General features: G+C 38.8%; 1 protein-coding gene across 2 annotated transcripts; it reads right to left on the bottom strand.

Annotated features, from left to right (window-relative positions):
* Positions 1-11,083: 11,083 nt before the first annotated feature.
* Positions 11,084-14,875, bottom strand: LOC131037794 (probable leucine-rich repeat receptor-like protein kinase At5g63930). 2 transcript variants are annotated; one of them, XM_057969986.2, is made up of 3 exons: positions 13,456-14,875; positions 11,800-13,317; positions 11,090-11,686 (listed from the first exon to the last, which is right to left on the bottom strand). In XM_057969986.2, the coding sequence occupies exons 1-3, from the start codon at positions 14,795-14,797 to the stop codon at positions 11,328-11,330; spliced, it is 3,219 nt and encodes a 1,072-aa protein (XP_057825969.2). In that variant the 5' UTR covers positions 14,798-14,875; the 3' UTR covers positions 11,090-11,327. The 2 variants fall into 2 exon arrangements, with proteins under 2 accessions (XP_057825968.2, XP_057825969.2); XM_057969985.2 differs by having other exon boundaries at positions 11,084-11,686; positions 11,800-14,875.
* Positions 14,876-15,105: the final 230 nt, after the last annotated feature.

The raw sequence follows: 15,105 nt of genomic DNA, 5'->3' as shown, positions 1-15,105 counted from the left end.
ACCTACAAGGCCAAAAGAGGGGTTACTTAAAAACCTATCTTGATTTTTCAAGTTGCCCTACGGTTTTATTAGGGCAGCAATTTTTCTATTGGCAAAAAAATCGTCAATCTCACTCAATCGAATGTTGTCGCGTGGCCGATTTCTCGTTCTGCTCGTCGCGATGATGAACCGTCAGCTCTGACATGTCTAGTTAGGCATTATTACCCTACGCATGCTCCTATTTTCCCCCCCACTCGATCCGACACTCAGGGTCATACCCTACCAGCGTCGTCCCTTGAGCGCCCTAAGTGCTCAAAATTGTCAAACTTTGACAGGCCCTAACTCGGAATCCATGGCACCTGTGAATGATTCGTTTGAACCTATGGGGCCATGAGAGGGGTCCCTAAAAAATCCTATCTCATTTTTTCAAGTTTCCCTACGGTTTATTAGGGTAGCAATTTTTCTGTTGGCAAATAAATCGTCAGTCTCACTCAATTGAATGTTGTCGCATGGCCGATTTCTCGTTCTGCTCATCACGATGATGAACCATCAGGTCTGACATGTCCAATTAAACATTATTACCCTATGTATACTCCTATTTTTCCCCCCCACTTGATCCAACGCTCGGGGTCATACCCTACCGACGTCGTCCCTTGAGCGCCCTAAGTGCTCAAAATTGTCAAACTTTGACGGGCCCTAACTCAAAATCCATGGCACCTATGAATGATCTGTTTGAACCTATGGGGCTATGAGAGGGGTCCCTACAAAATCCTATCTCATTTTTTCAAGTTCCCCTACGATTTTATTAGGGCAGCAGTTTTTCTGTTGGCAAAAAAGTCGTAAGTCTCACTCAATTGAATGTTGTCGCGTGGCTGATTTCTCATTCTGCTCATCACGATGACAAACCGTCAGCTCTGACATGTCTAGTTAAGCATTATTACCCTGTGCATGCTCCTATTTTTCCCCCCCACTCGATCCGACACTCGGGGTCATACCCTACCTGTGTCGTCCCTTAAGCACCTTAAGTGCTCAAAATTGTGAAACTTTGACGAGCCCTAACTCAGAATCTATGGCACCTACAAACAATCTATTTGAACCTAGGAGGCCACAAGAGGGGTCCCTACAAAAACCTATCTTGGTTTTTCAAGTTTCCCTACGGTTTTATTAGGCAGCAATTTTTCTGTTGCCAAAAAAATCATCAGTTTCACTCAATCGAATATTGTTGCTTGGCCGATTTCTCATTCTGGTCGTCGCGATGATGAATTGTCGGCTCTGACATATCTAGCTAGGCATTATTACCCTACGCATGCTCCTATTTCCCCCCCCCCCCCACTCGATCCAACTCTTGGGGTCATACCGTATCAACGTCGTCCCTTGAGCACCCTAAGTGCTCAAAATTGTCAAACTTTGATGGGCCCTAACTCAGAATCCATAGCACCTGTGAATGATTTGTTTGAATCTATGGGGCCACGAGAGGGGTCCCTACAAAATCCTATCTCGGTTTTTCAATTTGCCCTACGGTTTTATTAGGGTAGCAATTTTTCTGTTGGCAAAAAAATTGTCAGTCTCACTCAATTGAATGTTGTCGCATGGCCGATTTCTCATTCTGCTCGTCGCGATGATGAACCATCAGCTCTGACATGTCCAGTTAGGCATTTTTACCCTCCACATGCTCTTATTTTGCCTCCCCACTCGATCCGACGCTTGGGGTCATACCCTAACGACATCATCCCTTAAGCACCCTAAGTGCTCAAAATTGTCAAACTTTGATGAGCACTAACTCGGAATCCATGGCACCTGCAAACAATCCATTTGAACCTACGGGGCTATGAGAGGGGTCCCTACAAAATCCTATCTCGGTTTTTCAAGTTTCCCTACGATTTTATTAGGGCAACAATTTTTCTGTTGGGAAAAAAATCATCAGTCTAACTCAATCGAATGTTGTCGTGTGGCCGATTTCTCGTTCTTCTTGTTGCGATGATGAATCGTCAGCTCTGACATGTCCAATTAAGTATTATTACCCTACAAATGCTCCTATTTTGCCCCCCCACTCGATCCAATGCTTGGGGTCATACACCCTACCGACACCATCCCTTGAGTGCCTGAAGTGCTCAAAATTGTCAAACTTTGATGGGCCCTAACTCAGAATCTGTGGCACTTGTGAATGATCCATTTGAACCTATGGGGCCATGAGAGGGGTCCCTACAAAATCCTATCTCAGTTTTTCAAGTTACCCTACGGTTTTATTAGGGCAGCAATTTTTCTATTGGCAAAAAAATTATGAGTCTCACTCAATCAAATGTTGTCGCGTGGCCAATTTCTCATTCAGCTCGTTGCGATGATGAACTATCAGCTCCAACATGTCCAGTTAGGCATTATTACCCTACACATGTTCCTATTTCCCCCCCCCATTCAATCCAACACTCGGGGTCATACCTTACTAGCGTCATCCCTTGAGTGCTAAAACTATATATAAACAAGCATTACACTATAGACACATAATGATCGTCAATATTTCCATGTATTGTATACACATAATTACCATTACACTTGCATGTGACATCCATGAAGGGATATGGAAACATGATTTTTCTTTTCATTATCAATACAACTACACCAATGTACTCATGTACAGATACATGGACATTATCATCAATATAACTAAACCAATTTGCCCGTGGACATTGTATATCATCATAACAATGTTACATCAATTCACATCCATATACAAATACAACATCCCACTTCATCTGCATCACACATCCTCATGTCCTAAGAGAAAAGCTTACGTACAACAATGGCTGCATATAAATGAAGACCAAAATAAGTAACCTTTTTATGCGGAATGAATGTGCTACAAGAAACAAATTATTTCACTTAATACAAATTCGTTTGGAAAATTATAAATAGATCATTTCAAACATTTTTAAGATGCACAAGATTGCATAATTACGAAACTTACCAGTTTCTCTACAAAGTATACAAGCATTTTTAAGACATCCTTAATATACACGTAACAAACTTGATCATTAAGGTTTAATGATCATTGTTCGAAATGAAATGCATGATTAAAAAAATAAGGCACCATTAAAGACCTACTCCTCAAGTGTGCCTGAAGGGTCATCTCTTTGTTTAAGAGTATCCAATATTGCTTCATGATCAGCAGTAGTCACTTTCCATAGCTCTTTGGTCTTCGGTTTTGCTTGATGCTTCAACAACTTGACATTTGTAGCTATAATAAGGTGTGAATACATTATAATGGTTTTGTGTCTCTCATAGTCTTCAAATGTAGGTATGTCATTCTTTCTAATCATATATGTTTGCAACCAAGTTCCCACAACAACAACTGAACCTGTAGGATATGTGAACCCATCATCATCTGTCACTAGTTGTGTTAGCTTTTGTTTTCCCTGTACACATCATGCCAACCAATATTCTAATATCTCTTCATTTCCTTGTGGTGCAACAACTGCAAAAACATGTCCTGGTTGTACAAGATCGGATAGATGATCATACTCAAGTGAACTTTCCATGTCATCGTTTGACAAGGATATTGTTTGAGATAAAGGAGTTAGATAGTGGGGAACCCATGTATCAACCCACTCACTTGACTCGCACTGATCCCAATCACACCGAACACAACTATGACAAAAACAAGCCAACGCTCATGTCCAAATGGTCCATGTACTTGCATCTGAGATGAGAAATGAATGCATCTTTGAAGAATCTTTAATTGTTTGACAATCCAATCTATCTTTCATTGTTCCCTCCTCAACCAACCAAAATAATCTGCTCACTGCTGAATCAAGAGTACCTCCATGTGACAATGTTGAACTACACCAATCAACAATAGAACGTGCATCAAAGAAATTTGCACCTAAAATCCTCAATTGCTCCTTAACTAGAGCTTTCTTCAAACATGCACCTGCTCCATCATGCTCTCCCTTCCCATGCCCTGCCTCAAAAAAAAACCAAATATGAGGTATACGCCTCTCCACATGCATTCTATTCAACCAATAAAACATATGGGCATTCTTGAATTGACACGTATAGTTATCTGACCATATTATATGTCGGTCAATTGCAATATCTTTCTCATGCAAGAACTCAAAAAAATTCTCGAAATAATGTTGCACATACTCAGAGGAGTGTGATCTATCATCACTCATATAAAATGGATACTCCCTGATTATCTTCCTGTCCTCTTCTGTACTATCAGGAGCATGTCTATATGTAATGTGAACAAAAATAGCAATCTGGACTGAATTGTAGTACTAAGATTGTACGTCATTCTATGGTTGCAATGTATAGTTCTCTACAACTTCAACCACCGATACAATAGTGCCAATCGGGAAAGAGTTCTTACACATCCTGAACTGTTGATCCAACCACTGAGACCTATGGGTGTGCCTAGCATACTTTTAGAAAATATTTTCCTTAAAATCCAAAATAAAATCAGCAATACTCACTTCTCTTGAGACTAATTCGCATCTAGAACCTTCACCTCCACTCTTCAAAGTATATTTCAATGTCTCATATCTTTTTTTCTCAACATAATTATTTCCAAACTCGTGTCCATTGCCCTCATGAAAATATGAAACAAACTTTGACAACCCACCGCATTCTGAGCACTTCTCATTCAAACAATCATTTCTATAGAAATAGAAGCCATCATCTCTAGGGCATAAAAATAGATCTTTCAATTCTCTTGATGATCTCAGAAACAACATTGCACCACACTCCTACAACATCTCATTAGTATGCATCATAGAACGAATATGACATAAAAGTTCATGGTACATTGAAAACTCCACATGGTACTTGCAACAACAGGGATTGCGAATCTTAAGAGGAACACAATAAAATGGTTTCAAAGATTCAAAGGCCCTTTGTGATATTTGCAAAGTTGGATGTAATTCACAAAAAAATTTGTACAACATTGTTTGGCTTAATTCCAAGAAATGTTTGGGATGCGGTGTGCAGTCTCGGTTGTCGATTCTTAATTTCAAAACATCTTTTACATTGGGTGACACTCTAGAATTAAAGTACCAAAATTGTTGAATCTCTTCCTTCACATTGTCAGTCAACTTTCTATCAACATGTGGAAGCCTCCCACCAAATTCCCATGTATCTTGTTGAAGTGGATCGTCAAGTCTTTGTCTTCGTGCAAGTGCTCTATCCAAAGTTTTAAGGTTTATGTTAAAATCAACACAAGTTTGTCTCATTTGACAAGCCTTCCTCAATTGATGGCTTACTAAGGAGGTTGTAATCACTCTTCTAGTGGCTCTCTTATCTCTTTCTTTGGTATTCTTTCCAATAGAATTGAGAGCGTCAATTAGATTTTTTAAAATAATAGAATTTCTTTCCATCTTCTTGTTCATACAAATCTTCAATTTGTTTAGCAATGGTCTCATCTTTATAATCTTTAGCAATTGAACAAAGAGTTGGCATTGCTTAGTCAATGTTTTATTGCTAAAATTTTGGTTGAAAAGTTGTGTAGCCCACAACCGAATGGTTCTTGTTGACCTCTTGCCTTCAAGATTCGCAATAATGTTCTCATGAATTTCAAATAACCATTTTGGGGTTCTTGAAGGTCTTGGATTTGGAATTTGTCTTTCATCCATGAGAGGTTCTTCATTTCTAAAGTAATTAGGTGTTACATATGGTTCACTTGGTTGAGCGATTCCACCTTCAATGTTAAATTTTTCCACATTTTCACCTCCTATGTCAAAATTTTCCACATGTTGAGCATTTTCATTATCACTTTCAACATTTTCAAAATTTTCAATATTTTTACTTTCAAAATCTACATTTTCATTTTCAATAACTTGTGGCACATTTTCAAATTCAATTTCCTCTTCAGTTGAAGTAACATTAGCAATATTTAACTTACCTTGTCTTCTCCTCCTATGACATTCTCTATCTCTTTCTCTATACACTTCAATTTGGTCATTTGAAATTTTTCTTTTACATTTAGACTTCCGACGACTACTACTCCCCATTTCCCTCCACACATGCTCCTTCATGATTAATAATCTAAGTTTTCACTTTAAGAATCTCCCAAAAGCATAAATTTGTCTCTAGCTGTCTGAAAACCTGTGATCCTTGACAGAAAATAGAATATGCAGACTGTGGGCCATTGGAGTCTACAAAATGGCCCATAAACCCTTTTTTTCCTAGTTTTTTGTACTACAATTGGATATCCGATCTGATTTTATCGGATATCTGATTTTAGTACAAAAATTTGTGGTCCCCAAAAATTTTCCCGCTACCGCCATTTATTTAGTAAACTGCCACATGGCAAAAATCTGATATCCAATTAAATTGGATATCGGATTGTATTAGTCATATTTTAGAGAGAGAGAGAGAGAGATTAGTGGAGAGATTAGGGGAGAGAGAGACATAGAGATAGAGAGACAGAGGGAGAGAGATGGGGAGGGGGAAGGGAGAGAGAGAGATAGAGAGAGATTAGGGGAGAGAGAGATAGATGGAGAGATTAGGGGAGAGGGATAGAGAGAGATTAGGGGAGAGAGAGAGAAGGAGAGGGCGAGGGAGAGAGAGATTAGGGGAGAGCAGGAGAGAGAGATTAGGGGAGAGGGGGAGAGAGAGAGATTAAGACATCATAGGACATCATGAACCCTTATGACATTAAGACATCATGAACCCTTATGACCTTTTAGGACACCATATGACCCCTAATGACACCATATTGGGTTGCTTTGGGTAATATTGTGTCCTAAGGGGTCCTATGGTGTCCGAAGACACCATATGACCCCTATGGACACCATATGACCCCTAACGACACCATAGGACCCCTTAAGACACCAAATCATGTCGTTAGGGGTCATATTATGTCTTACAAACCCTTAGGACACCATATGACCCCTAACGACATGATTTGGTGTCTTAAGGGGTCCTATGGTGTCGTTAGGGGTCATATGGTGTCCATAGGGGTCATATGGTGTCTTGGGACACCATAGGACCCCTTAAGACACCAAATTGTGTCGTTAGGGGTCATATGATGTCCTAAGGGGTTGTAAGACACAATATGACCCCTAACGACATGATTTGGTGTCTTAAGGGGTCCTATGGTGTCGTTAGGGGTCATATGATGTCCATAGGGGTCGTATGGTGTCTTGGGACACCATAGAACACCTTAGGACACAATATGACCCCTTAGGACATAATATGACCCAAAGTGATCCAATATGGTGTCATTAGGGGTCATATGGTGTCCTAAGTGGTCATAAGGGTTCATGATGTCTTAATCTCTCTCTCTCTCTCCCCTAATCTCATAAGGGTTCATGATGTCCTATGATGTCTTAATCTCTCTCTCTCTCCCTCTCCCCTAATCTCTCTCTCCCCTAATCTCTCTCTCCCTCTCCCTCTCCTTCTCTCCTTCTCTCTCTCTCTCTCCCCTAATCTCTCTTTATCCCTCTCCCCTAATCTCTCCATCTATCTCTCTCTCCCCTAATCTCTCTTTATCTCTCTCTCCCTTCCCCCTCCCCATCTCTCTCTCTCTCTCTCTCTCTCTCTCTCTCTCTCTCTCTCTCTCTCTCTCTCTCCCTTCCCCCTCCCCATCTCTCTCTCTCTCTCTCTCTCTCTCTCTCTCTCTCTCTCTCTCTCTCCCTCTCTGCTAATCTCTTTATCTCTCTCTACCTTCCCTCCCCTCCCTCTCCCCCTCTCTCTCCCTTCCCCTATTCTCTCTCTCTCTCTCTCTCTCTCTCTCTCTCTCTCTCTCTCTCTCTCCCCTCCCCCTACCCATCTCTCCCTTCCCCCTCCCCATCTCTCTCTCTCTCCCCTAAGCTCTCTCTATCCCTCCCCCCTCCCTCCCCCTCTCTCTCTCTCCCCCCACTCCCCTCCTCTCTCTCTCTCTCTCTCTCTCTCTCTCTCTCTCTCTCTCTCTCTCTCTCTCTCTCTCTCTCTCCCTCTCCACTCTCTCTATCTCTCTCGCTCTCCTCCTCTCTCTTTCTCCCTCTCTCCCTCTCCTTCTCTCTCTCTCTCTCTAAAATATGACTAATAAAATCCAATATCAGATTTTATCAGATATCTGATTTCTACCATCACCATTAATGTGGCAGTTCAATAAATAAAAGGCAGCAATGGGAAAATTTTGGGGGACCACAAATTTATATATTAAAATTGGATATCCAATTTTTGTAGTCAAATTTTCAAATTTCAAATTTTAGCTCGGGAATTCTTTCGTATTTGGCTTGGAAGTGACAAGCCTGGAAAGTCAACTGAAAAAATGTGTTTTTCAGTATTCCTTGATTTTCCAAACTTTACACTGGTGGCTGACGACTTTTTTTGTAGCCAAAATTGATAAAATGAAAAGTGTTTTTTAAGGACGTTCCCAGCTTTCCAGCAATATAAGGCTTGTCTTATTTCGACTTTAATAAATAATTATTATTGATTTTCTAATTGAATTCTAACAATAGTCCTAATTGATATACTGAATGAAAAACACTCATAACTTTCAAACGGTATAACATTTTTTGAATCCGAAACATGTGTCACATCCTATGCTTCGTCTACTATAGGGAAAAATTAAAAAAAAAAATCATAAGTTTTTGACTAGGTTAAGGTGGTCAGACGTAGGAGCTTCTGAATTTCTGAAAAGCTGTAGTAAAAAATTCATAAATAATTATTTTCTTTATAAATTTTTTTTTTTTAAAATGTGTCACATTCGAACATGAGTCTAATACTTATATTATAAATATTATAAAAAAAATATTATGATTTGATTGTGATTAGGGTGGTCAGACATACATCTACTTCTTATTTTTTCCAAAAATTTTAGTACCAGTGCATTGAAATTTGAAATTTTCATCAAATAGGATTATTTTTTTCCAAAAAACAACTAGTAGCTTAGAAACTACATTCAATTTTCTATATATTCTCTTCTTACATATTTTAAAAATAATGTTCACAACTTATTCAAATTTTCATGTCAAGTTGCATAACTCTGATTTTCTAAAACTTCATTGCCACTTAAGGGCCTGTTTTGGCACACCACGATCATGCACATACCATAGAGAAGGGCTTGGAATGGCTTCCACCAATCTTGTCTCCTTGATAGGTTGGTGTAGTCCACTATTGAATGTATGGGGGCCGAGGGTTGGTAGAGGTCACTAGGGTAACCCAGGATGGCGATCGGGACCTAGTGAAGATCTACCACGGTAACCCATGACATCCTAGTGATGACACTCTTCCCTTGCAACCTAGTGGTAACCCACATCTTTATCCTTATGTGTGTTGTTGAGTTTCTGGAAGTGGTTGGTTATCTCATGCTTGTTGCCCTTTGTGATTGTGTTTGAGCCTCTAGTGTTTCGTTGCTATTCATTTGTATTTGTGGTGTTCTCTTGTGAGCCTATACATGGTTAGTTTAATTGATTTTCCTGTGAGCCATGTTGGTACCCGTGTATGTCTTTCTTTCGCCTAGTGGATCTGTCTAGTACCTCCTAGCACGGGGGGTGGATGGTTTTGGTGCCACATGGTTGGGTGGAGTGCTTTTCACACCCATTGGGTTTGGCTCTTTCATCTTGATGTCCGTGTTGGCTCGAAGAAGATTCGAAGACTACAATTATTGTATCAGATTCATGTACTCATCTCTGCATGGGACTTTCGGAGATTTATGTATTGGTGATCCATCATTATGTGTATGAATTTTTATGTAAATTCTCAAGCAATGTAATGAGAATATTGTATCCATGCAATGTTTATATTTTAATTTGTTTAGTAGTTCCTTGTAATTATTTCAGATGATGTATAACCTTGTGTAGCATCGTTATGGGGTCTTGAGGACATTTGATAGTTGAATCATTATGTATCTTGTTAAATGTATCTTTACCATTTGTATATGTTATATTAAATTATAAAAAGAAAATTGTATTTTCATGTTCTTGGTTGTTATGTCCTCTAGGCCTCATGGCATGGCATGGCATATATATTAATTTAAAAAATAGTATTATAAAATTTAAATTAATTAACAATAAGAGTTAGATATATATATTTCACCACCTTAAATAAATGTACTTATCTTTATAAATGAGTTAAACAAGCTTACTTTAAAATGGCTATTTAAGAAAGTTTAGAATATTTTAAATATATATTTTTAATAGTTTTACTTTCTTTTTCTAAATGTCTTAACATTTTTACATAATCAAATCGATTTAAAAAATATTTAGTATTTATTTCAAAGCGAAATTTTGGTCTAAAAAGTGTTGATTTCAATGTTCCACTTTGATGCAAAAATGGGATGTACTATTGTGGGATCACCCTTTTCATTTAATATTTTTTTAATATATGTCATTTATAACATCATAACATGATGTTCCATGTCTTTTACTATTCTAGAACACCTCTCAACATAAATATTATCCCAATATTATTTCTTTTAAGTATAACTAAAGCAGCAACAAGAAATAAAAAATACAAATAAAATAATTTTAAATAAAATAACATAACTCTTAAGTAAATAAAATATATTAAACTTTTTTAAGTAAATAAAAATAACTCACTAAGTAAAATAACTTTAAAATAATTCTTAAATATGTTATAAAAATATATTTTAAATAAACTAATTCAAATAAAATTGTAATAAACAATGTAACAAAAAATAAATAACTCTTACATGAATATATAAATTTTAAACTATATAAAGATCCCACCATTACTAATAATTACAATTTTACAATATAATTAATAATTTTATATTAAATATCTAAAATATGTAAAATGAAGCTCATGAAAACAAATAAGTTATGATAGGTAATGAACCCAAAAAATATCATATCTGCCATTAATTTAAAAAAATTACTGAAGGTATATTTCAAATTTCAAATTATTAAATTCTAGATCAAATGAATTGGTTGGAATAAAAGCAAAGCACGGGAACAGTAGGCGATAAACGAAATGCAATTTACCTGTTTCCGACCTGAGATAAATGTTAAGGAAGATTCAATCAAACTTTTTTAATAAAATATACAATAAAATCAAAATCATTGATACATATCATTTATTAAATGTACAAACACAAGTAAAACACAAGTAACAGAAATGACATCATTTATTAAAAGTATAAAAATAAATTTTATTTTTTTTCGAAAATTGAATTTTCAAAGCATAAATATTCTGCCTTGGACAGGCAATACAAATAACTTTTCATTTTAACTAATTTTAACTATTTGGAAGCTGGAAATAACCTAATGAAAATGAACTCGTGAATAGTTACATGCCTAACAGAAAGACTGCTAACTATTAGATATTGATGCCTACCAGGCGATTCTATGTGCACCCTCGTGTGAGCAGTGCACAGTGGCTGACATATATACACAATTATTAACTATTTAGACAGAGGCATATTCCAGTAGCATTGGGGAAGGAGAAGAAAGCGAGTTCACTACTGTTCGCATGGATGGCCTCTCTCTTGGAGACGAACGAGTGCAGAGGAGGGAAATCTCTATCACTTTCTCAATTTCATCTCCCCATTTTTCGTAATCATTTAGCAGCTCTGGATCTATTAAATCCAGGACAACGTTGCCCTTATTCTTTTTAATCATAGCAACCCATTCAGCCAAACCTCTGCTTTCTCCTCCTCCTCCTTCCGCATCCACGACGGCTGCTTTGCCAGTAACAAGCTCCAACAGTACAACTCCAAAGCTGAACACATCTTGCTTCGGGGAAGACCTAACTCCATAACCGCATTCTACAACAAAATAACCCACAAATTTTTATTAACATTAAAGACCCACGAATTTATAAAAAGAAGAAAACCCCACAAACCATACAGATAAATCCATGTAAAAAAAATGTATGGACCTGGAGCCATATAACCATGACTGCCAACATAAACGGAGGAGCTAGTGCTTTGGCCATCTGAATAGATCAATTTTGCAAGGCCGAAGTCTGCCACATGTGCTACGTACTCATCGTCCAGCAAAATATTTGCCGATTTCAGGTCGCGGTGTACAATTTGAGGTGTGCAGTCGTGATGTAAATATTTCAGAGCCTGGGCCACTCCCAAAGCTATGTTCAATCGAATCTTCCACCCCAAGTTTTGTGATTTTAATGCTTCCCCTAAGGAACCCTTTGCCATGTATTCGAAGAGCAGAACGTCCATGTTGATGCTGCTCCCATACACGAACCCAAGAAAACCTACAATGTTTCTGTGCCGGACGAACTTGAGAGCTTCTATCTCGCGTATCAAACTACTTTTCCCTTCCTCTTGCAATCTCAAGACCTTTGCAGCAATTGCCAAGCTTTTCTCAGCTTCTCTCAGAAGAACCTTGTACACTCTGCCAAAGCTGCCAGAGCCGATTAGATAATTATCACTGAATTCCTCCGTCGCGGTCAAAATTTCTTGATATGAAATCCTGTGTTTATAACCTCCGCCAATATCTACCTCAGCTTCGGGGAATGATCCACTAAGCATATCCTCCTCTTTCTTTAGTTCTTCACCTTGTGTAGCTACCTGGCTCCTGCTCCGGTAATACACACGTCCTATTATGACAAGCGTAATAGCAGCGACCCCGGCAATAACAATTCCAACCATGCTGCCTGTCCCCTCGCTCTTGTTATTAATAATACTATTTCTGGTTTCCAAGCAGGAATTGGGAGTGGGTGGGCCGCACAGAGCATCGTTACCATCAAAGGAGCTTGCGGCGCCCCCAGCGAAAGCTTTCAGAGCAGGAATTCGGCCCGTGAATCGATTGAATGAAAAATTGAATTTGGAAAGAAGTTGCAAGCCTGAGAAAGCAGGAGGAATCTGACCAGATAGTTGGTTGTAGGAGACGTCCAATGATTCAAGCACCACCAGATTTCCAATCTCCGGTGGAAGAGAACCAGATAGCCTGTTCCAACTGAGATCCAGCGCAGTTTGCAGATTCACTAGCTTTCCTATTTCCCTTGGAATCGGTCCCTCAAGTTGGTTTCGAGACAGGTCTAACTCTATCAAACTCGAGCAATCTCCCAGAGATGCCGGGATATTTCCACTCAAATTGTTGGAGCTTAACTTTAAGATGAACAAGTCGGAAAAATTGTTGCCTAGGTTTTGAGGAATAGAACCGTCAAGTGAGTTCCGACTAAGATCCAAATCTTCTAAATTCATGAGAGTTCCGACTTGGGAAGGAATATTTCCGCTGAGCTTGTTGTTGCTCAAATTGAGCCTACCCAGGTTTGTGAGATCCCCAATTTGAGGAGGAATAGCTCCAGTTAAGTTGTTCCCTGAAAGAATAAGATTAGTGAGGTTGTCAAGTTGACCCAGCTCGGCAGGTATTTCTCCATGAATGCTGTTGAAGGACAGCTCCAGGTAATACAGAGCTGACAGTTTCGAGATATCTGAAGGAATGTGACCCGTGAACTGGTTATTTTGCAGCCTAACTCTTATCAGTGGAACACAATCCTTCAAAAGCAAGGTAATATTTCCTAAGAGAAAATTGCCAAAAACATTGAGAGTTTTTAAATGCTTAGACCTACATAGTCCAGGAGGATATTCTCCGCTTAGACGATTGGAATACGCATCCAAGATCTCCAGATCGCTGAAAGTTCCCAGGGCTGCAGGCAACTGACCTTCCAATATGTTTCTGCTGATGTACAGCTCTGTAAGATTTGGTAGGAAACCAATTCCATCCGGCAATGTGCCGCTGAGTCGATTTTCTCCCAAATCTAATATTTTTAAGCTTGTAAGATTTCCCAAGGATGGAGGAACCGTGCCAGAAAGATTATTATAGGCAAGGCTTAGAAAACTCAAACTTTTCAACCCACCGACTTCCTCTGGCAATCTTCCAACGAGATCGTTGGAAGATGCGTCTATCTCTTGAAGCATTGACATGTTGCCCAATTCAGCAGGAAGATCGCCTGAAAGAAGATTCTTGTACACCCACAGAAATTGGAGGCCCCGGAGAAGACCAAACTCCCTTGGAATGGGACCTTGTATGTTGTTTTTATAAATAACAAACTTTTGCAGAGCCCTGCAATTCCCAATGCTTGAAGGGATAAAACCATTCAGTTGGTTATCATAGAGATTTAGCATTTCCAGCCTTTGTAATTTACCAATTTCCCATGGGATTGTGCCCTTCAGATTGCAGGAGGCAAAGCCTATAGACGTAAGCTTTGTGCAGTTGCCAATTTCAGGTGGTAAGAAACTAGTAAAGCTGTTTAAGCCTACTCTTAAAACCTGAAGATTTGCAAGCTTACCAAGAGATGCAGGCACTACTCCAGAGAGATTGTTAGCATATAAAAGAAGCTCGGACAAATTTGACAACTCCCCCAGCTGTGGAATAATAAAACCAGATATATTATTTGAACTCAGATCAAGGAAAGTAAGTAGGCTGCAGTTGACTAGAGTCAACGGGATAACACCACTGAAAAAGTTATTTGAGAGACGGAGCGTCTGGAGGCGTGTGCAGTTCCCCAATTCAGGAGGAACGTGTCCATGTAGTCTGTTGCCGGAAAGGTCGAGCTCCTCCAACCGGCTGAGCTTCCCAATCATAGAAGAAAGATGACCGGATAGGTTCCGGCTGGGCAGAGCGAGTGATATAACGTTACTGGATGTTGATGTTGAGATGCACTTGACGCCTTGCCATTTACAGAAATCAGATGAAGCCGAGGAGTTGGACCAGTCTGCTAGAAAATCTGTACCTCCGCCACCCTCCAGAGATTCTTTTATTTGTAAGAGTATGCCGGCTTCTTGTGAAAGCCCACATCGGCTACTAATCAGCAAAGCCACTCCATAGAAAAACACACAAAAAGTGGCAGAAGGCACAAACATAATAACTCTCCGACTGGGAGAACTGGTGGCTGAAAGCTTCATCAACATTTTGAACAGGAAAGTAATCAACTCAGTAGCTGCAAAACAATGATTCTACATGAAATATTGTGATTTGGCTCTGTGAGAATGTGCCTAGGAAAAGTTCATGAAGAACTTGTCTATCTGGAATCTAGATGACTTGGAACTGGATTGTACAAGGGGCTTAAGATATTTAACATATGGAGGGACCGATTTCTATTATAACATATATTAACATAATTATAAATTAATTATCTTATATTATCAGTGATATAATATATGATATATAATTTGTTCAATAATAAAAATAATATATAATTTTATTTAATTATCTTAAG

The sequence above is a fragment of the Cryptomeria japonica genome, chromosome 4 (assembly GCF_030272615.1).
Source record: "Cryptomeria japonica chromosome 4, Sugi_1.0, whole genome shotgun sequence".
Taxonomy (NCBI): domain Eukaryota; kingdom Viridiplantae; phylum Streptophyta; class Pinopsida; order Cupressales; family Cupressaceae; genus Cryptomeria; species Cryptomeria japonica.
Note: the sequence above shows the minus strand (reverse complement) of the source record. Positions and strands in the feature narration are given on the sequence as shown.